Raw genomic sequence first — 21,497 nt, 5'->3', positions numbered from 1 at the left:
CTGATTTAATTAACTACTCAGATAAGTAGAGATGATTGCAGAAGATAGACTGCCCATTTTGTTAAGGATTTGACAGACAAAAATAGAAATCTGGCTCCCTTTGCTGGCAGAGTAGTTTAATCTATCTAAGGTATTTCTAAGGCACCTATCATGTTGTATCATTCCTGCAGCCCTTCAATTTGGTTCTCATCCATAGTCATAAGGTTTTCACATGCATCATTTGGATTGCAGCCCTTACAGCAACACAAATGATAGGTGAGTAGCGTTTAGTCCATGTCCTTTTGCTAAGTCTCACGAGAGCTAGACTCCAAGCACCCCTTCGTGATCTCGAATAGGAAGAAGATTTATTCTCCTGTTCAGGATTGTCAGCATGAAATTCCCAAATAAGAAGATCCAAAGCACAAAGCTTGTCATAAGTTTTATTAATAGAAAAATCAGATTAAAACGAATCTTGTCTTACACTGCAAAAGCTAATACAGATAGAAACCACTGTGCATAGGAACATGAGTAGCAGCTTATATTTCTGGTGTATATCCTCTCCCCACAGCTTGAGAGTTTCTTCCTCGCCCCCTTAAGCAGTTAGCACATCAGGTCTTGCATCTTCCTCCCTTCCTTCTCATGGTCCCTCAGTTACACCTTTCAGGTTACTTATATCTACTCACCACAGGGTCTTATCCACAAAGGTATTCAGCCAGATGTACCCTCCAGAGAGGAGATTAGTCTCTTATGAAATGTCCTTTTTGACTTCCCCAAATTGTTTGGTTACATTACAGTGATCCTATATTGTTTTTGCAACTCAGTGTTCTCTGGAAAGTGTATGCGCACAATGGTTTTTCTTTGCATCTTATTTGCAAACCAGCATTCCCATTGTCCATTGTTTTAGCCTAAAACAACATATATGCTATTTGTCCTGGGGGTGCTAACCTGAATCCTATTGACTGTCTGCCTTGCATATGAGTTTAGAGAGGATTTATCTAATTCTTATGCACTGTTTACACAGATTCTATTTCATATCAAATACTGATCTGTTATACCTTCGTATCTGAACAAACAATAGCTGTCATGTGCAAGGTGACGACAGTCTTTTAGAGCACAGTAGCTGTTTGCTAGGTTATGGTAATTATAAACTATGGTGGTAAGCAGCTATTTGGTTAGTGATGGAAAACCTATTCATGGCATCCTTTTGCAGGATGTTGCTTCCCAGAAGAAAAGTCTTAGAGTATGTAAACAATCCTACATACTTTCAGCCTACCAGAGTGTGTTGCAAGACAGTTCTACAGAGTTATTACAAAGAGTTGTTGGATACAAGTAAATATTCTGAAACTGTGCAGGAAGTAAATTTTGGGGGATATTGTCATCTTCCATTGTCACCTGATACTGAGTACCTGTGCTAAGAACTTTCTATGTATAAGAGGACTAGAGGAAACATTAGCACCATAAAACAATAAAAAGTCCACTGGACATCTTTAAAGATAATCGTAAAGACATTTTATTTGTACATTATTTCTGCATAATTTCTTTCAGGAACTTGGAAATATTCCATTAGATTTGTTAAAATAAATTCCTGTTTTCAACCAGGAATAATTGCGACGTAACTTCCCTTCTATCCAGAATAAGCAGTTTAAAAGTACTGCAGACATGTAGATATCCGTCTTTCAGTAATGTCAGCTTAGTGGCAGTCAGCACATATTATCACAGTCAGGCACTAAATACTTCCCCCCCATCACATTTAGAAGTCACACCATGACCTATTAAGTATGACAGCCTCCCATAGAATAAACTACAGAACTACTCATTTTAATTGAAAAGAATGGAACAGGTTATCAATAGACTGACATAGGCTCTTGAGACCTTTCAACCAAATAATATAATTATATAATAAGAAAACGGACATATGCTAGCATAGCTAGCTTTTATAATGATCGAGTTTATTCCTCCGAAGTTTAAGGATGTGTTCTGGCATTAGTGTTCTTTATTTAAGATCTAGCAGCATGGAAGCAGGGTTTTCCAAATAGGATTTCCACAAGTTAGAAAAACGGGCCATTGTAGCTCCATCAATAATTCTATGATCAGCTGACCAGCTCACATTCATTATCTGTGCTTTAAATACTGCCCCATTACCATTAAATCGGGGAAGAACCTAGAAAGAAGAGAAGGGAAGAAAATAGGAACCTGATGAAAGAAACTATACAAACATGATTCTTGTCTTAACAATTGCTAGAGTAAATATAGAGTAGTATTTCAATTAAGAGAATACAGATTTCCCCCCAATTGTTTATGTAGTGGGTCTCAAACAGAATTACCACCTACCACTCCTAAGCAACCCTGTTGAATTTATCTTAATTCCTCCCTGACTCCAAATTATCCTGCTAGACCAGAGGTCCCAAAACTGTGGGGCGCACTCCCTACATGGGCATGAAGGAACATTTGGGGCATGGCTGGGCCTGGACCAGCCCCCATGTGGGGCAGGGAGGGAACACCACCCAGCACCACTCCCCGCTCTGCTCTGGCCCTGCCCCCAGCCTTGGCTCCTGGCCATGGCACCCAGCCCTGGTCTTGGCCCCAGATCTACCCTGAGCTGCAGCCTGAGCCTTGGCCCCCTTACCCTCATCCGCGTCCCCTTCAGCCCCTCAGGGTAGCTGCGGTCCCACTCCTGGCCCCAGGGGGCGCGGACAGGGATAAGGGAAGTATGACTCTGAAAAGTTTGGGGACCACTGTGCTAGAGAAGTTGATTGAACCTTTGGTGTTGAGGTGACACATGCCTCCCAAACCTTCCCTAAAAGCTCAAAAAGGCATAGGGGAAATATATGAAAAATATTATCCACTAAGAAATGTAGGGGGAGGGTCTGTTTTGGTTTTTTGCTTGTCTACACTACCAAATGTATTTATCTGACTGTACAAAGTTCTTAGATAGATTTAAATCTCTGGATCACGTAACAAAACTTAAATATCAGAAGCAATTTGTTTCAAGTCTTCTCCTGGTTTGAAACCCTGCAAATATTCTTTCTGAACAAAGATGGTATTATAAAACCCCTACAAATATCAGAATATAATCTAATTTTTTTCTCTTATACCTAGAAGCCAACAAGTTAAATAAAAACATCATGAGGTGAATATAATGGACTTCTGGTAGACAAAAAGATTTTTGTTTATAATTTTAGTCTCTGCTCAGCCTTTTAAGTCTTATAAAAACATTGTAAGATTTCATTTACAAAGTTTACATGGTGTCCTTCTTCCACATCTTGTAGAAAAAATGCTTTCAGTAAGAACAATGTACAGTAGTACCTCAGAGTTACGAACACCAGAGTTACGAACTGACCAGTCTACCACACACCTCGTTTGGAACCAGAAGTATGCAATCAGGCAGCAGTAGAGATGAACACCCCACCCCCAAAACCCCCAGAAACAAATAAAATTCAGTACTGTGTTAAATATAAACTACTAAAAAATGTAAGGAAACTGGTTCTGTGCTTGTTTCATTTAAATTAAGATAGTTAAAAGCAGGATTTTTCTTCTGCATAGTAAAGTTTCAAAGCTGTATTAAGTCAATGTTCAGCTCTAAACTTTTGAAAGAACAACCATAAAGTTTTGTTCAGAGGTATGAACATTTCAGAGTTATGAACAACCTCCATTTCCGAGGTGTTCGTAATGATGAGATTCTACTGTATCGAAGGTAGACGAAATGCAAAGTTTTAATTGAACATGGTCTTACTACAGTACAAACACCTGTGTCTTTGTAGTTAGATCAACATACACATACCTGTATCTTTCCAAGAGCACCAATAGCTACTTCAGGAGGTAGTATCACTGGTTTGGCATAGGTACCACCAATCTAAAAAGGGAAACCAAGAAAATTAGCTCAAGAATATTCCAGGAGTGCCCATTTGCAGTAGCAACATGTTTCTTGTATGCTGTACTGTAATATTTGTTATAGAAAATACTTTTTTCTAACGATTACATATTTATCAATGTAACAGGTAGTAGTTATTTTTTAACCAATTTTTTCAATGTAAAAACTTTTTTTTAACTCACTGTGCCAATATTGGAGAGCGTGAATGTTCCCCCAGTGAGGTCATTTGTTCCCAACTGGCCTGCAGAGCCCAAGGTCAGAAGGCGATTTAATGCAGAAGCAATCTCAAACACGCTACAGACCTGAACATTTTTCACATTAGGGACAATCAAGCCTTGTTCTGTGTCCATAGCAACTCCAATGTTGTGAGAAGCCTACAATATATTCAGTTACAATACAGTAAGTTTCACTAACCAACCATACGCTATATGTAAGTTAATGCAAAAAAAGGAAATATGAATTAGCTTTATTTTATACAAACTAAAGTGCTAAAATATTGTTTTCAGTATTTCCACTACGGAAGTTTCTGTTCAGAATAAACCACACTCTATGCAGATTTGAATTTTTTAAAGAAAAGTCTCTTTGGTACTCTCCATATAATTCTGGAACAGTAAAGGCAACTTCCAAACTGTTTTTGGGGAGTTTAAATCTAGGAAATTTAGGTTCCTGAGTTCGACATCCCCTTGGAAATATGAATTCTTTATTCTGGTAACAAATCTGTGCACACATCGTAACAATAAAAACTATCACCCATGCTGTCAGTCTCAGCAGTGAGACCATGAATTTAAAGGAAACAGAGACTGAACTGCCCTTTCATCCTCTGAAGTGATTCAGAAAGAGTAAGTCTCAGAGATGTGGAGTAAGACAGTCCAAGGGAAGCTTGCATTGCTGACACCCGTGCTATATCATTTCTGTAAATATAGGAGTTCAGTCCTCAGGACCATCAACCCAGTACCGTTCACAAGCACAAAATAAATCCATGCAAAACGTGTATTCCGGATAGCCCTGACCACAAACTCTCTATATTTTCTATGTTGCATGTCAAGCTTCCTGCTTTCTGTCATACCAAGAAAATCCCATTTTTTTTTTTTTAAGTAGAAAGGTGACTTATTTAAGACATCAGAGTTGATAGACAGAACAGTGTCATCATTGCCACAGTAACAAAACATTTCTACCCCTACATTTGTATGGGTTATGGTTCGGGACCGCTTGGCCCCTTGTCAGAAAGAAGAGCAAGAGAGCAGGTTGCTAATATGGCTAGCAGTGGCATGTCTTTCTTAGCAGGCGCTATATAAATAGCATCAATTGCATTAATCTAGTCCTCTCCATTCAATCCATTTTGATATTAGACAGAGGTGGTGGTGTATGGATCATTTTCCATCACAGTACTTAAGAATTGCTTTGGGATCTATTGTTTTCCCCCTTTTCCATTCAAAAAAAGTTAATTTATTTGTACCGAAAAAGAGCCCTGATTATTAGATGCTTGGAGGAGCATTACTTTTTTGGCACAGGAGTATTTTCATAAAATTGCACAAACCTTGTATGTGATATTTTGACAGTTTTCATCCACAGACGCATTAAGAATAGGATAATGCAATAATCCCAGAGAAGCTGCCTGTTAAACATAAAAAAACAATATTAACACTAAGACCTCTCTTAATACTCTTATCACCCAATGGAGAAAGGAAGGGGCAGGATGAGTGTACCTCAGGCAGCTTGTAATATCCAGAATGCAATCAAGTGTTTGTCTAGGTTACTCTAATTTCTATTTTGAAATACTCTGGAGATCCATACAAGTACCTGGATAGGTAAAGGGAACGGGTTACTGTAAGCAGGAAGAGTTCTCACTGTAGAACTAAAGAGGGTTTTTGTGTGTTGCTGATTGTAATGATGAGAGGGATAAAATAAAAAGGCAATTAAAAAAGCTGGCTGAAACTAAATGAAAAAATACAGAAGAAAAGCAAGTTTTTCCTTCCTCCCCACTATGTCCTTTGGTGTCAACAGTATATGCCATCAGGAATCCTGTTCTGAGATGCAGCTATGACTCACCTTTATGAAGAAAGGCATAAAGGAGAGTTTAACTCCACGAACTTGTGCTAGAGGTTTCAATTCTTCTCTCAATTGAACAAGCTGAGTTAAGTCAATCTCATCACAATAACCAAAGTGAGGAATCTTCAATGCAGCAGTCATGGTCTTTACCATTGCCTTGTGAAAGCCTGAAAAATATTCAATGGGTGCTTTTACCAATAAAAAGCTTTTAGAAACTTTAGAGTTAGTCAGTTTTGTTTGAAAAACTATAAATCTTTCTTTCAAAAGTTGGGATAGAATCCACTTATGATCATTCTTGCTTGGGCACCAAGTTACTTTAGTACTACACCAAGAGCTACTAAAATAGCACTGGATACAACTGGACACTCTGAGTACCTTTCCCAGACCTGAAGAAGAGTAGCTCCGTGTAAGCTCAAAAGCTTCTCTCTCTCACCAACGGAAGCTGGTCCCATAAAAGACACTACCTCACCCACCTTGTCTCTTTGTATACAAGCGGAATTTTACCATGAGTGTGAAAATATTGATGGGGAGACTCGTTATACACCTGAAGCAGGTACCCGATAACTTCAGTAATGAATTTATGCTGCCCCAAATGTTTGGAATTATTTCCGTATCCTAGCATCTGTCTCTAGATCATTCCTACAGGCTAACCTTGTGTGCAAGGCCCACAAATGTTAAGCTGCATCAGTCTTTTCATCTTTTCTAGCCCAAATATTATGTAACTGAGGAAAACAGAAATGTAGTTTGCTCTCCCAGTGCATCTTGTCTTATCTGTGCCCATCTTAGATTGGGAGCTCTACATGGCAAGAATGATTACATCACACATAAACAATCCTACTCATTGATCCTGCTAATAAATTACATAATGATTTCTATAGGAATAGTATTTGCAATACTGTTTGAAGAATTCCAGAGTATCTATTTCCAAAATTTTGCACAAAATGTTTTTAGATGTTCATAATGCAGAGTTAAAAAAACAGAATTTAAAATGAACAGGTGCAAATCACAGCCCGATGCTACTAGCAGAGAACATGATGAAACCACACAGTGCCAGAGAAGAACACTGACAACCCTGTCTGACCACCATTTGAAAAATTATTTCAAACTCCTCCTTTCTGCAAAGTACACTTACCTTTCCTGATTCTCATTGTCTCCCCACACTAGTGTGATTACAAGATGAAAGCTGGCTCTCCGTCAATGGGAATAGGAGAATCAATTTAAATGTTATCATTCACTGACTAATTATTTAGAAGCTATATCAACTATGAGTGCTACTTCATGATAACATTTATGTTTTTACCTGTCACAGCCTCAGTTTTATCTTTCCCTGCAAACACGATGGGCTTGGAAATGGGTATAGGAATTTTAGTTCCTTTGTCCTTTGGAGCAGCTGGTGCAGTCTCCGATTTTGGTAATGGTGGGATAATTTCAGGTTTTGGTGATGGAGGTAAAATAGCTCCCGTCTGCTTGGCCAAATAATTGAGAATATCTTCTTTAAGGATGCGGTTATCTTTCCCTGTTCCAACAACTTCACTCAGTTTAATCTGAAAAGTATATAACAAACTATAGAACTTTTGCTATATAGCACAAGTAGAGAAATTATATGTTGTAATTGGATTATAAATACAAAAATGTTACAGGTACTCGAGTAACATTTCTCAGGTTAATACCTTCTTGTGACTTAGTATCTGGCTCAAACACTATCTAAACTTTCTGAAAGACCCTCTGTGTCCTTAATTACATATATATATATTAAGGCAGAATAATGATTATTTAAAAGGTACTTTTTTCTTATAGGAGAAATATTATATACAAGCAGTTCACAGCTTCAACAGTGAAACACTATTCATTTGAAGCAAGCCATTTATCAACAACTTTTTTCATTGTTGTTCCCTGGCAATTCACCACCAGCTTTCAATAACATTTGAGTTTTATTGCCCTCCCAGATGCAGTCAGACTAATATACAAGCAATGGATATAAAACAGAGCTGGCTTCAATAGAACACAATCCTACATTGTTTTCCATGGCAAGGCGACGGACAGCAGGGGTTGCCAGTGTTTTGTGGCCTTTTATCTCTTGGTGTGTATGTTCTTCATGAGACACAGCAGGTGTCTCAACAACATCCTCTTCTGAGGCTACATCTGAAAATAATATAAAAACTGCTTTAACTTTACTACATTGCTCAAAGTGGTTTTGATTAAAACAGAGATATGTATACAGGTTATGGTTATGAATATATACACACACATACACACACACATATATACATATAGATATATACACACACATATAGACAGATATAGAGATATAGATATAAACGGTAATTGTAACTCAGGTTCAACTTCAGCATTACCTCACAACAGAGTGATGAAGCACTCTGGAAGAGAGGGGCTATCTCCCCAACCACAAGACACTGGTTTCAAGCACCTAGTCACTTCACCTTGAATGATCCCTTCACCTTAAATGGTCTTTATCTAGAGATCTTGATCTGTTTTATCTTGTATTTATTCATAGATTCATAGAGTCACAGATTCTAGGACTGGAAGGGACGTCGAGAGGTCATCGAGTCCAGTCCCCTGCCCGCATGGCAGGACCAAATACTGTCTAGACCATCCCTGATAGACATTTATCTAACCTACTCTTAAATATCTCCAGAGATGGAGATTCCACAACCTCCCTAGGCAATTTATTCCAGTGTTTAACCACCCTGACAGTTAGGAACTTTTTCCTAATGTCCAACCTAGACGTCCCTTGCTGCAGTTTAAGCCCATTGCTTCTTGTTCTATCCTTAGAGGCTAAGGTGAACAAGTTTTCTCCCTCCTCCTTATGACACCCTTTTAGATACCTGAAAACTGCTATCATGTCCCCTCTCAGTCTTCTCTTTTCCAAACTAAACAAACCCAATTCTTTCAGCCTTCCTTCATAGGCCATGTTCTCAAGATCTTTAAACATTCTTGTTGCTCTTCTCTGGACCCTTTCCAATTTCTCCACATCTTTCTTGTAATGCGGTGCCCAGAACTGGACACAATAGTCCAGCTGAGGCCTAACCAGAGCAGAGTAGAGCGGAAGAATGACTTCTCATGTCTTGCTCACAACACACCTGTTAATACATCCCAGAATCATGTTTGCTTTTTTTGCAACAGCATCACACTGTTGACTCATATTTAGCTTGTGGTCCACTATAACCCCTAGATCCCTTTCTGCCGTACTCCTTCCTAGACAGTCTCTTCCCATTCTGTATGTGTGAGACTGATTTTTTCTTCCTAAGTGGAGCACTTTGCATTTATCTTTGTTAAACTTCATCCTGTTTAACTCAGACCATTTCTCCAATTTGTCCAGATCATTTTGAATTATGACCCTGTCCTCCAAAGCAGTTGCAATCCCTCCCAATTTGGTATCATCCGCAAACTTAATAAGCGTACTTTCTATGCCAATATCTAAGTCGTTGATGAAAATATTGAACAGAGCCGGTCCCAAAACAGACCCGTGCGGAACCCCACTCGTTATGCCTTGCCAGCAGGATTGGGAACTATTAATAACAACTCTCTGAGTATGGTTATCCAGCCAGTTATGCACCCACCTTATAGTAGCCCCATCTAAATTGTATTTGCCTAGTTTATCGATAAGAATATCATGCGAGACCGTATCAAATGCCTTAATAAAGTCTAGGTATATCACATCCACAGTCTTATCCACAAGACTCGTTATCCTATCAAAGAAAGCTATCAGATTGGTTTGACATGATTTGTTCTTTACAAATCCATGCTGGCTGTTCCCTATCACCTTACCACCTTCCAAGTGTTTGCAAATGATTTAGCTGTGCCATTCTGAGTATGTTTCTCAGACCTGAGGAAGAGCTCTGTGTAGCTTGAAAGCTTGTCTCTCTCACCAACAGAAGTTGGTCCAATAAAAGATATTACCTCACCCACCTTGACCTCTCTCTGGGACTGACATGGCTACTACACTGCATACACCAGGCCCTTGTCCAGCCCAGGAGTAAACAATGAGGAATCATCAAAGCAAATGGGAATAGCTTGAAAGTGAAAAGAAACCCCAGTCTTCAGAAACTAAGAAAGGAGAGAGTTTTCTCCACTTTGAATATCTGTAATGACTGCCAGCCCTTTTAAAATGGAAGGAGTTTGTACTGAAGATCATCCAGAATTTGAAGGACTGTCTCGATCCCTCCTACAGGTAGGCTGGGAAACTGTTTAAGGCAACAAGTAACTCTTATTAGAAAAGGGGTTTTATCTGCTATGAAAGTGAAAAGCTTGAGGTTGTGTCTTTATGTTTGTTTTCTGTGTAACTCATACATATGTTTGCTGTTCCTTACTATTCCATCTTTGAATCTATGGTTTTTCTATTGAATAAATAGAATTGTTTATTTTCATCCCAAGCAGGTGCCCAGTGTGCAAACTGTGTGGAGTGTGTATGCCATAGTAAGCTAACTGAAAGAATGTTTTCATGACTTCCGGGTTGATGAACCAGAAGGGAACAGACCAAGTATCTGGTAATTCAGAACTCAGGGAGGATTTATTTGGGGAGACTTGGAACCTGGAGGGAAGTTGGTATCTTCTCTGCAAAGAATAACTACACTGGTGAGAGCCAAGGTAAGACCTTATGCTTGTGGGTAGACTACTGGTGTCAGGGAATTGAACCCATAGCTGCACAGCACAAAGGCCCCCCCAGGTTACAAGGCAGGCAATGACAAAACTCCTTACTGGTCTGGATGGACCCCAAAACATCATAGGAAACCTTATAAGAAACTGTCCATTTTGGGACTTTTTAAAAACAATCACTAGATCAAATCAAGCAGCTTTGTCATTTTTTAAAAACACACTCAGGAAGAGAATTGACCTCAAGAAATTATGAATTTTCTAATCTCTACCTGACTGTATGAACAGTAAAAAAATCCCACTCTAGTGTAAAAAACTAAATGATTATGGAGATAAAACTGTGTTTAAACATATATAGGTTTTTTTTCTTTTGGCAATAATACTGCTACTATGGTATTTCACTTTACCTGAAGTAATTTAAATGTAATTAATGTTAATACATTCATTTAAAAGTGGATCAGAAAAATACACAACAGTGTTAGGTATTATTAAAGTGATTAATGCCACATCAAGTTAAAAAAGCTTATTTGCAAATAAAGATTTAAGATATCTATGTGATACTTAAATAAATTACTAAACAGTCATTATTTTATTTGAAATTCTAGTTAGTCCCTTGCATTTTACTTCCTACAATAAAAGATAGCTCAGAAGTGTGAGTGTTCTGATGGGTAACAAAAGTTCCAACAATTGAAACTGTCCCCAGTGTTGAAGTTTAGAGCTGCAGTTGTTTACATTTCTCTGATATATTGCAGCGCTCAGAAGTTATTGTAATTCTCTCCAATACCTTTGCAAGCCGGAAGTCTGGGGAGAGTGTATACTTTGCTACTGTGTGATTTGTGGCATTTGCCATCACATGAAAAGAAAACAAGTAACAGTTGCAAATTTACTGTCATATTGTACATAACCCAAATTATAGAATTTGGATTATCATAAATTTACATAAAATAGATTTTATTATCCTTTTCACAGGTATGTTTCATTATTGTGGTTTCACTTGAAATTATCACTTTAGAGATTTAAGGTAACATTTTAAAAAACATCTCAGTGACTCTGAATGTCAGTAGGACTTAGACTAGTAATTCATCTAGGTTCTTAAAAACATTTCACCGTTACAAGTATAATATAATTATTCAACAAGACATCTGGTGGACCCCTAAGATAACCAATACTTAATTTTATTCTCCTTCCCACAAACCATAGCTAGATTGGTACCAAATACAAAGATATTATGCAAAACTGGACCATTAATTTATTTTTAGTGAGTTCATCGTGGAACTGAAGGCTTCTTTTTCAATATACAGCTACCCAATGGAAATGCAACCCCTTCTCTGTTATTAAAAAATAAGCTAATATAGGGATATTTTTAATAGATAGCTGAATAAAAGAAAACTTTAGCCGCTCCTAGAGATCACAGAGCAAAAAGAAAATCATCCATTTTTCTTAAACTAACACAAATCTATCTTTTTGCCCCTAAGAAAATATTAGTCTTATCCCCAACGCCCCTCCTCTACTTGCGCTACATTGATGACATCTTCATTATATGGACCCACGGAAAGGAGGCCATTGAAGAATTCCACCTGGATTTCAACAATTTCCACCCCACCATCAACCTCAGCCTGGACCAGTCCACACAAGAGATCCACTTCCTGGACACTACAGTGCAAATAAGTGATGGTCACATAAACACAACCCTATACCGGAAACCTACTGACCGCTGTACTTACCTACATGCCTCCAGTTTACATCCAGGACACATCACACGATCCATTGAGTACAGCCAAGCCCTAAGATACAACCGAATTTGCTCCAATCCCTCAGACAGAGACAAACACCTACAAAATCTTTATCAAGAATTCTTAAAACTACAATATCCACCCTGGGGAAGTGAGGAAACAGACTGACAGAGCGAAACAGGTACCCAGAAATCACTTAGTACAGGACAGGTCCAACAATGAAAATAACAGAACACCACTGGCCATCACGTACAGCCCCCAGCTAAAACCTCTCCAGCGCATTATTAACGATCTACAACCTATCCTGGAAAACGATCCCTTACTCTCAGAGACCTTGGGAGGCAGGCCAGTCCTCACTTACAGACAACCCCCAACCTGAAGCAAATACTCACCAGCAATTACACACCACAGCACAGAAACACCAACCCAGGAACCAATCCCTGTAGGAAACCTCGTTGCCTACTCTGTCCCCATATCTACTTTAGCAACACCATCTGAGGACCCAACCACATCAGCCAGACCATCAAGGACTCATTCAACTGCACGGTCTACTAATGTTATATATGCCATCATGTGCCAGCAATGCCCCTCTGCCATGTACATTGGCCAAACCGGACAGCCTTACGTAAAAGACTAAATGGACTCAAATCGGACACCAGGAATGGTAACATACAAAAGCCAGAAGGTGAACACGTCAATCTTCCTGGTCATTCTATTACAGATTTAAAAGTCACTATCATTGAACAAAAAAACTTCAGAAACAGACTTCAAAGAGAAACAGCAGAACTAAAATTCATTTGCAAATTCAACACCATTAATCTGGGCTTGAATAGGGACTGGGAGTGGCTGGTTCACTACAGAAGCAGCTTTGCCTCTCCTGGAACTGACACCTCCTCATCTATTATTGGGAGTGGACTACATCCACCCTGATTGAATTGGCCCTGTCAACACTGGTTCTCCACTTGCAAAGTAACTCCCTGCTCTCCATGTGTTAGTATATAATGCCTGCATCTGTAACTTTCACTCTATGCATCCGAAGAAGTGAGGTTTTTACTCACGAAAGCTTATGCCCAAATAAATCTGTTAGTCTTTAAGGTGCCACCAGACTCCTTGTTGTTTTTGTACATAAGCAGGATATACAGAGGCAAAACCCCTAGATTGAAATCCTTGCTCCAGTGAAGCCAATGGCAAAACTCCCACAGACTTCATGGGAGTTTCATCCCTAATCTTCAGGAGAGAATTAGGGTCATTTGCCATGCACCCCAACTCCTGACTCTATCTCTTGGGCTAGATATGTACAAGAATGGAAAACTGCCAGTATATCATTGCAGTGTTGTGGCTGATTTTAAAAGCACAAACTAGTTGAAACTTAAAGTTTTGATTCCCAGAGTAATACATCCCCTTGTGCAGATGCAATATTGTTTATTGTATAGGATATAAAATTGCATGCCTCTATGTAGAATGGAGCTGTTACGATTTTTGTGGGAACCATGATTTTGAATTGTCTGACTTGAAAATTTCAAACTCTACCACCAATAACTTTGGATTTTCTTCTATTTTTTTTTTGTATAAAAAAAAGTAAAAAGAATGTTGATAATATTTAAATGCATACACCACTGTTCTACTTTATGTAGTTCAGGGGTGGGGAACCTTTTTTGTGTCAGGGGCCACTGATCCATCCAAAAAAATCAATGGTGGGCCACATATGTTCAACTCCCCTGCCCGGGGGGCATGGAGGCTAGGGGCTTCTGCCCCCCCTGCAGCGGGGCAAGCTGGTGCTCATGGCTTCAGTCTCGCCCGGGGGGGAGTGGGGGGAGGTGAGAAGGGGGAGAGAGGAGGGCACCAAGACTCAGAGCTTTCCCCTCCCTCTCCCCCCCCTTCACCCCCCGCGGCAGGGAGAGCCAGCACTTGCAGCTCCAGTCCATCGGCACCAGCCCTGTGGGCGGGAAGCCCTGAGCCTCCGTGCATCCCCACCCCTCCCAGCAGGTGAGCTGAACGTGTGTGGTCCATGGGCCGGATGAAAATGAGCAAGGGGCCAGATCTGGCCCACGGGCTGTAGGTTCCTCACCCATGGTGTAGTTTCTTATAAACAGAAGTTAAATTGTATAGATTTTAATCAAATTCATTTTCTGCAAAAAATGTAATCTTAATCTTGAATTCCCCTGAATACCTGGATGGTTTTGACAACAAAAATAAATTAATATGCAAGAGGAAAAGTGTTTACAATACCTTTCAGAGCATCAGTTTCTATGTCCACTAATGGTTTTCCAACATAAGCAATTTCATCTAGATTATAATGGAGTTTTCTAATGATGCCATCATAACGACTAGTGATAGTGACAGAAGCTTTATCACTTTGTACTTCACAGATGCTATCAAACTGAGACACACTATCACCTTCTTTTACATACCTATGGGGGGGGAAAAGATAGGCTTACATAGCATATGAGAGTAAAATCATACTGGCTCAATGTATTCTTTTAATAAACTCAATTATGAATAACAGTATAATATAATGTGTTGTTTAAAATGTGAATGTATTCTGTTGTATACCTCTTGCCAGCCTATAGACAAGAGAACTATCTTTGATATGCAAAATGTTACCATGACTTGGGATTCTTCCCCACAATACATTTGTTCTATCGTTTTACTACAAATATTAGTGTTCTCTTGACAGTATACAAACTATTTTCAACTAAAAGCCTCATGTTCAGTTAATTAATAGCACAGGTTGGTCTGACCCTGACATCATGAATATGTGACAGGGAAGCTCTACAGTTGGAGAGTCTACCTCCAGCTGACACAGAGCAAAAAGCATTCCATGGCTGCTTTCCCCTTAGTGGAGTCTCAATTCTATTCAATCAATTTACTATTGAGGTTTTGGGAATGATTTCTGTGCTAGGTTCTTCCATTTTAAAAGGAATTATGGGCCTAACTGGGGTTTTCCTAACCAGAAGCTCCTTTCCAAAATTCAGCCTAACACATGTGGTCCAAACTTAAACTTCCTGCACCCTCAAACTAGTCATTGTGGAGGGAAGAGAGAGTGCTACCTTTAGTTGTAATTAAATTATGGACTCTTCCCCAAAGCAGTCCATGATGAGGTAGAACAATGGAATATTAAACTCAGATTATACAGGGCATGGGTCTTCAAAATGTGGCAAACATAATTAAAAAAAGCCTACACAGGTAACACAAAAAGGTTATTCACAATCTATTGATAATTAATGTAGACGTTAAAGCATTTTTAATTTCTGAGTATGTTAGTAACAAAATTAAACTTACCATTCTTTCACAGTCACCTCTGTAATTCCTTCTCCAATATCAGAGAGCTTAAACTGGACAATTTGGCCATTTGAAACTTGAAACAGATAATCGGACAAAAATAGCAAGTTAAATATTAAATCTAAAATACCAGCTAGAAAAATGTTAATACACCAAATATACTAGATTATGTACTAGTAATTAGACACAAATCACAGACTACTGACATAATGGGAATGTAAAATAAATTACTTAAATATAAAAAAAACTTACTAGCAGATGTTCTGAACAATCTGTGTTGATGACTAAACTTGAATGCAGATTTATCAAATATGCTCATGTATTTGGACTTTATAAAGCGAACACTGCTACACGATCTAATATGGTGAACACAGATCTGGAGGGGAAAAAATCTCAAGTATTAAAAAGGTGTGGTCTTAAATTACAATTGAAAACATTCTATAATGTATACAGATTCTAAATTAGCACAGTCTTTATTTGTCATATGTACTTATATCGTTTTACTAATATAACACTTGGGAGTTCAAAAACATCAAAACATCAAGCATTTTGTCATCACTAGTTAATAAAAATCATGACAAGATTTGGCATCAAATATATAGCTGTTGTTTCTAAGCAACTGGCATGTTTTACAAAGATTACATACACACACTAAACACAAGTACAGCCATTTAAAATATTCATATGCAAAATGCATGTTGGAAAGAACTTTTAATGTGAGGAAAAAAATCTGTACATTTTCCTTTGACTTTATAGTAATCACAGGTTGATCTGAGGTGCTAAGTAGAATGTAATTGAGATTCTAGGGCACAAACAACTGCCTTTCCAGTCCCATTTAAAATAATCTAGAATTGGCACATACCTTCAGGTAATTATTCTTTAACATCAGCTTTATTAAATTATTTTAGCATTGGGTATAATTTGCATGTTTTCTTTAGATCTGAAATTATATACAGTCCAGAAACCTAATTCAGGAGTCAATATAATAGTCTGAAAAGTTCTTTGATATAGAGGCATTGTATAGTCACAGAAGCAGTAATTCTGGATAAATGCCTACAGGCCAAGAGTGCTCCCACTGAAGGTAATGGGTGTTTTATCATTAACCTCAATGGCAGTTAAACCAAGCCCTTAGAAACCAGTTTACTACTTTAGCATGTATTGGAGCATAAGTTTTCGTGGGTCTCATGCGTCTGACAAAGTGGGTATTCACTCACGAAAGCTTATGCTCCAATACATCTGTTAATCTATAAGGTGCCACAGGACTCTTTGTTGCTTTTTACAGATCCAGACTAACATAGCTACCCCTCTGATACTTTAGCACGAAACATGTTTATTTAAATTTTATTCTGGTTTTATGTTGTCTAAAAATGATCACTAAAGCTAACAAAAATAACTTTAAATAAATTAACTGCTGAGATTTGCTACTAAAAAACAAAACTCAGGTGCTACAATGTACCTCAAGTGGCTCAGACTGTAAAATTTAGAAATTATCTTCTTAGAGGATCCAGAAAACAGGATACCTACATGGGAAAGTTTGCAATTATGTGTTTTAACTTAATTTTCCCCCCTCTCTTAGTTCAGACAAATAGAAAAGCATATTAACTTCCTATAGACAAAGAATATTAAACTTCTCCCATAAACTAGGAAAGGATTGGTTTTATGTGACACCTTTCATAAGAAAGGTAATCCAGAATACTATGCTATATTGAATTTTAGGTACTGTTCACGTATTTCTTATGCATATTAGTATATATAATTTGATCTGATATATAAATACCCATAACTGTTTCCTTTTTTTCCAGAAACAATATTTACATTGCACAGGCTAACTCTAACAACATTCCAATGTCATTTTCAGCTACCTTTCAGCTACTTGTTACTGAGATAATCTCTGTTGAGCTAGAATGAGTATTTTTCTAATTCCCCCTATGAATATCCCTTCCTGCCTATTTCCATGACAAAAATTCAGCAAAATAACATTAAACGACAGTAGCTCTTGTTTCATGAAAACATTTAAAGTTTATGGCAAGTTAGATTATGTTCCAGTAAAGTGTGAATGACTTTTCTGCCCTGATTTTTGGATTTTTTGTTTGTTATATGTTTACATCTCCTCGCTTGAGATCATGGCTATATTGTTTGCTCAATAAGGCTTATTAATTCAGAACATAAAATACAATTCTATTCCCTTATAAAGCCCCTAACTGGAAAATGCTCAATATTTACCTGAATAGATGATCACAAGCAGCAACCTCTGAACTATCACTAAATCTGAAGTTTCATGAATGCATTCCATTTGATTTTAACATTAGGTAACCATTGAAGATAGTAAATTAGTACTGTCACTGCCAAAAAAACAGACTGGTTTTGGTACAGAAGATTTTCAGTCCTGTCTTGAGTTGACATTTTTAGGAATAATTAAAAACTAATGCAGTGTTTTAAATGAAATCTGTCTTTGATTTTTAATACTACACATTCTTTACGAAAAAACTTGGTGAGTTAACAGTTAACATATTAAATGAATCATCCAGCATGTAGTCTCTTTATACAATAAGGTGTTACTTTCTTAACAGCTCAAATCCATGGACTAAAGATGCTGGTAATTTCACTGCGTAATATCATTATAGCAATATTTATTGTTTCATTGAACAAATTACAAAATAATTTGTTATTATGACATGAAATAAGAGAATCACTCTTTTAATCCTATACTAGGAGTACCATTTAAATAATCCAACAAATATAAGAATATTAAACATATTAATATTATACACTGATCTTTGTAGGATTGGGCCTTAGTTAGAAACTGAGTCGAAACAAGCTTTGTAGGCTAGCTAAAGCCAGAAAACATTTATGAAAACAAGTGCTTGACACCCAGGATATGTCTTTACTGGTCTATTTAAACTGGCTGATTGGCACCCAGATCTGAACACCAGCGTTAGCCTAGACTGGGTTTGAATGTTTCCATAGTAAAGTCATACCAATGTTATTGTGTCCTCTCTGTCTCTGCACTCGCTTTTGTGTACTTGGGAATATATCCCATGGTTCTTTGGGCTGAGACACTAAGATTCTTTCCCAGTCAATTGTTGGAGAACTTTTCTGTCCTTTGAGGGGCACTATAGGAAGGGTATTATAGGACTACCAGCACTCAAGTGATTTTACCTGGACCCTCACTGTAAAGCAGGCTGGTTTCTGCCCAAGTGAAAGCAGCAGATTCTAATCTATACCCTCAGCCATGTAAACTAGCCTGGATGTGAAGTACCTCCAAACCTGGGTCACAAGTTTTTCTATGGAGATAATGGGGTGTGGACTAAAATCTGGTAAGAGCCCAAGTTGACTGCACAGTGAAGATATACCCATTGTCAGACACTGCCATTGTCTGACAATTATAGTAACACAACAGTCTTCCCATGCAAATGTTAAACTTATTTCCAGAATGGTTCTGCTGGCCCAATTTTGCTCCTGGATTTCTAGATAGGTAAAAGAGGCCCTTGTGCTTTCTCAATCTACAGCTGTCCAGGAGACTATACTGCTAACTTCACAACAGCAGTTGATGCCATATTCCCTTCAGGCTTGATTACCATTATATACTCTACTTAAAGCTACTCCTTAAATCCATGTGGAAGCTTCAGTTAGTGGAGAATGCCACTGCTTTCTTCCTAAGTGGGGCAGCTAGAACAACACATGTGCTCATATCTTTGCATTGACTGTTAGTTTGCAGGTACAATGCAAGGTGTTGATCTTTACAGACCTGAATTAAAGTTATGGGACCAGTTAAATTAAACTGCAAATCACTCAATCTCAAAACCCAGTCTGAACACAGAGTGACAAGTCCATCAGTGAAGGATGCCTACCTTGTGAACTCCCTTGTCTCGGCAGTCTCTCAGAACTAGAACATAACTGAACTTCAGGGTAAGTATTTTTTTTTTTAAATATTTGTTTAAATTTTGTTTTGCATACATTTTCTATATTTGAAAGAGCACAGCTGCCTTCATAGAAATCAGTAAAATAAAAATTGTATCACAATGTTATGATTATTTTATCCTGAAACCTCAACATAAGTTACAGGCAAAAATATATTTACTGAATCCTGACAACCCTCATGACTCTTTGCGGTGGATGTTTTCAGGAAGAGAAATGGAATGTCTTCCAAGAATAAGAGAAAATGCATGCAGTTAGGTATCCAATCTAAACAGACAATGCTAAATTACAGACCAGATAACTCACTGATGCAAATAGACAAAAGAACCATTTTTACCTTAACATAGTTTTCCTCTGGATATGAAAAGCAGGCATCCTGATTAGATAGACGACTAACAAGACAACGCAGAAACAAGAAGCGGGAGTTTTCAAAATGCTTTGACAATTACAGTGAGTTGAATGTTGTCTAAAAAATGGTTGATTGCTAAACTGTTTAGACAATTGTCACAAAAATCCTTCACTACAGTATTATTAAGTGAATCCTAAATAAGAGTAACAGATTTATTTGGGCATAAGCTTTCGTGGGTAAAAAAACCTCACTTCTTCAGATGCATGGAGTGAAAGTTACAGATAATCTGTTAGTCTTTAAGGTGCCACTGGACTCCTTGTTGTTTTTGTGGATACAGACTAACACAGCTACCTCCTGATACTAAATAAGAGGGAAAACTTGGTAGGTCTGTGACTAGATGGAACTGGATATAATTGTTTATAGCTGATAAGATGCTGTGGGGACAAAAAATATCCACTTCTCTCACAAAGCAGGATATATGTTCATTTTAAATGGTTTTTCACTTGGAAAAGCTCATGAGATATTTTCATTTTTGTGAAGTTCCACATGACAACAGCAATCATATAATCCTACACCAACATGCTTCAATAAAGGTTTCAATATAGACAGTTGCAAATACTGAGCATCATTTTGCAAAAACATTTTTAATTGACGAGATTACAAGTTTTATTAAAAGCAGACTGTTTGAACCCCTCCTAGCAAGTTAGGAGGCTGCTTATGCCAGCTCTTTGGAGCTACACATACAACATGGTTGTGACGCAAAGACACATACACAAGGACCATATATAGCCTATATAGGGATGTATTAGTATATGAAGGGAGTTGCCACCTGTGTGGGATATATAGGTGATGCAATGGGACAGATAATTGTGAGGCTTACCTAAAAAAGGGTATAACTGGCTTATGAAAATGTGTATTTGAGATGTGGATTTCCTTGTGGCGATGTCTGCATATTGAAGAGATATGAAACAGTAGGGAAATATCTGCATTGGGATGTCTGGGCTGGTGGGTTATGGGGTGGGGAGGGGTCCACATTGGGGTGTCTAAGCTGGGAGGCTCTGGCATGGGGACCACTGGGGTGTCAGCTCTGGCAAGGGACAAGTCACCACAGGGGATTCTTGGAAGGGAGCTATGGCACAGCGATGGGTCCACATGGGTATCTGGGCTGTCAGGGACGGGTCTGCACTGAGGTGTCTGGGAGGAGGGTTAGAGTGTCTGAGACAGAAGGCAATAGCCTCCGGGAGGGGGCCATACTGGGGTGTCCGGGATTTGGCTGTGGGAAGGGACAGGTCTGCGCTGCGATGTCTGGTGCACGTATCTGGGACAGGGGACTATGGCCTAAGGGAGAGGCTCGCACAGGGGTGACTGGGATGGGGACGGGTCCAAAGGGGGGTTACGGGGCAAGTGGAGGTGTCTGGGGCGGTGGTCTCTCCACTAGGGACCTTCTTCTCTCCCCTGCTCAGGAGGGGCAGGAGGTGCCAGAGGCAGCGGCTCCCCGGCGGGCCCGCGCACCCGAGAAGGCGGGGGTGCACGCGTTGCCTGGCCCCTCATAAGCTCTAAGGCGCCCCGCCCCCCTTACCAGGCGCCCCGCAGTCCGCGAGCAGCTCCTCAGCGCCCTCACTGCCGCCATCTTAAACAGGAAAGAGAGGGAGCCCCCACAACGCCCCCCCACACCTCCCACCCGTCAACCAATCAGAAGACA

The 21,497-nt window shown here is 38.8% G+C and overlaps 1 protein-coding gene across 5 annotated transcripts; it reads right to left on the bottom strand.

The window, feature by feature from the left end:
* Positions 1-405: 405 nt before the first annotated feature.
* DBT (dihydrolipoamide branched chain transacylase E2) lies at positions 406-21,440 on the bottom strand. 5 transcript variants are annotated; one of them, XM_054036375.1, is made up of 12 exons: positions 21,375-21,426; positions 17,752-17,870; positions 15,781-15,904; positions 15,529-15,604; positions 14,476-14,657; positions 7,914-8,041; positions 7,200-7,443; positions 5,900-6,066; positions 5,388-5,465; positions 4,033-4,224; positions 3,761-3,832; positions 406-2,140 (listed from the first exon to the last, which is right to left on the bottom strand). In XM_054036375.1, exons 3-12 carry the CDS (start codon positions 15,845-15,847, stop codon positions 1,973-1,975), a joined length of 1,374 nt encoding a protein of 457 aa, XP_053892350.1. In that variant the 5' UTR covers positions 15,848-15,904; positions 17,752-17,870; positions 21,375-21,426; the 3' UTR covers positions 406-1,972. The 5 variants fall into 5 exon arrangements, with proteins under 5 accessions (XP_053892350.1, XP_053892352.1, XP_053892351.1 ...); XM_054036377.1 differs by lacking the exon at positions 17,752-17,870 and adding an exon at positions 19,784-19,838 and having other exon boundaries at positions 21,375-21,396; XM_054036376.1 differs by lacking the exon at positions 21,375-21,426 and adding an exon at positions 19,784-19,838.
* Between the last annotated feature and the right edge of the window lie 57 nt (positions 21,441-21,497).

The sequence above is a fragment of the Malaclemys terrapin genome, chromosome 8, assembly GCF_027887155.1.
Source record: "Malaclemys terrapin pileata isolate rMalTer1 chromosome 8, rMalTer1.hap1, whole genome shotgun sequence".
NCBI classification, from domain to species: Eukaryota; Metazoa; Chordata; order Testudines; family Emydidae; genus Malaclemys; species Malaclemys terrapin.
Note: the sequence above shows the minus strand (reverse complement) of the source record. Positions and strands in the feature narration are given on the sequence as shown.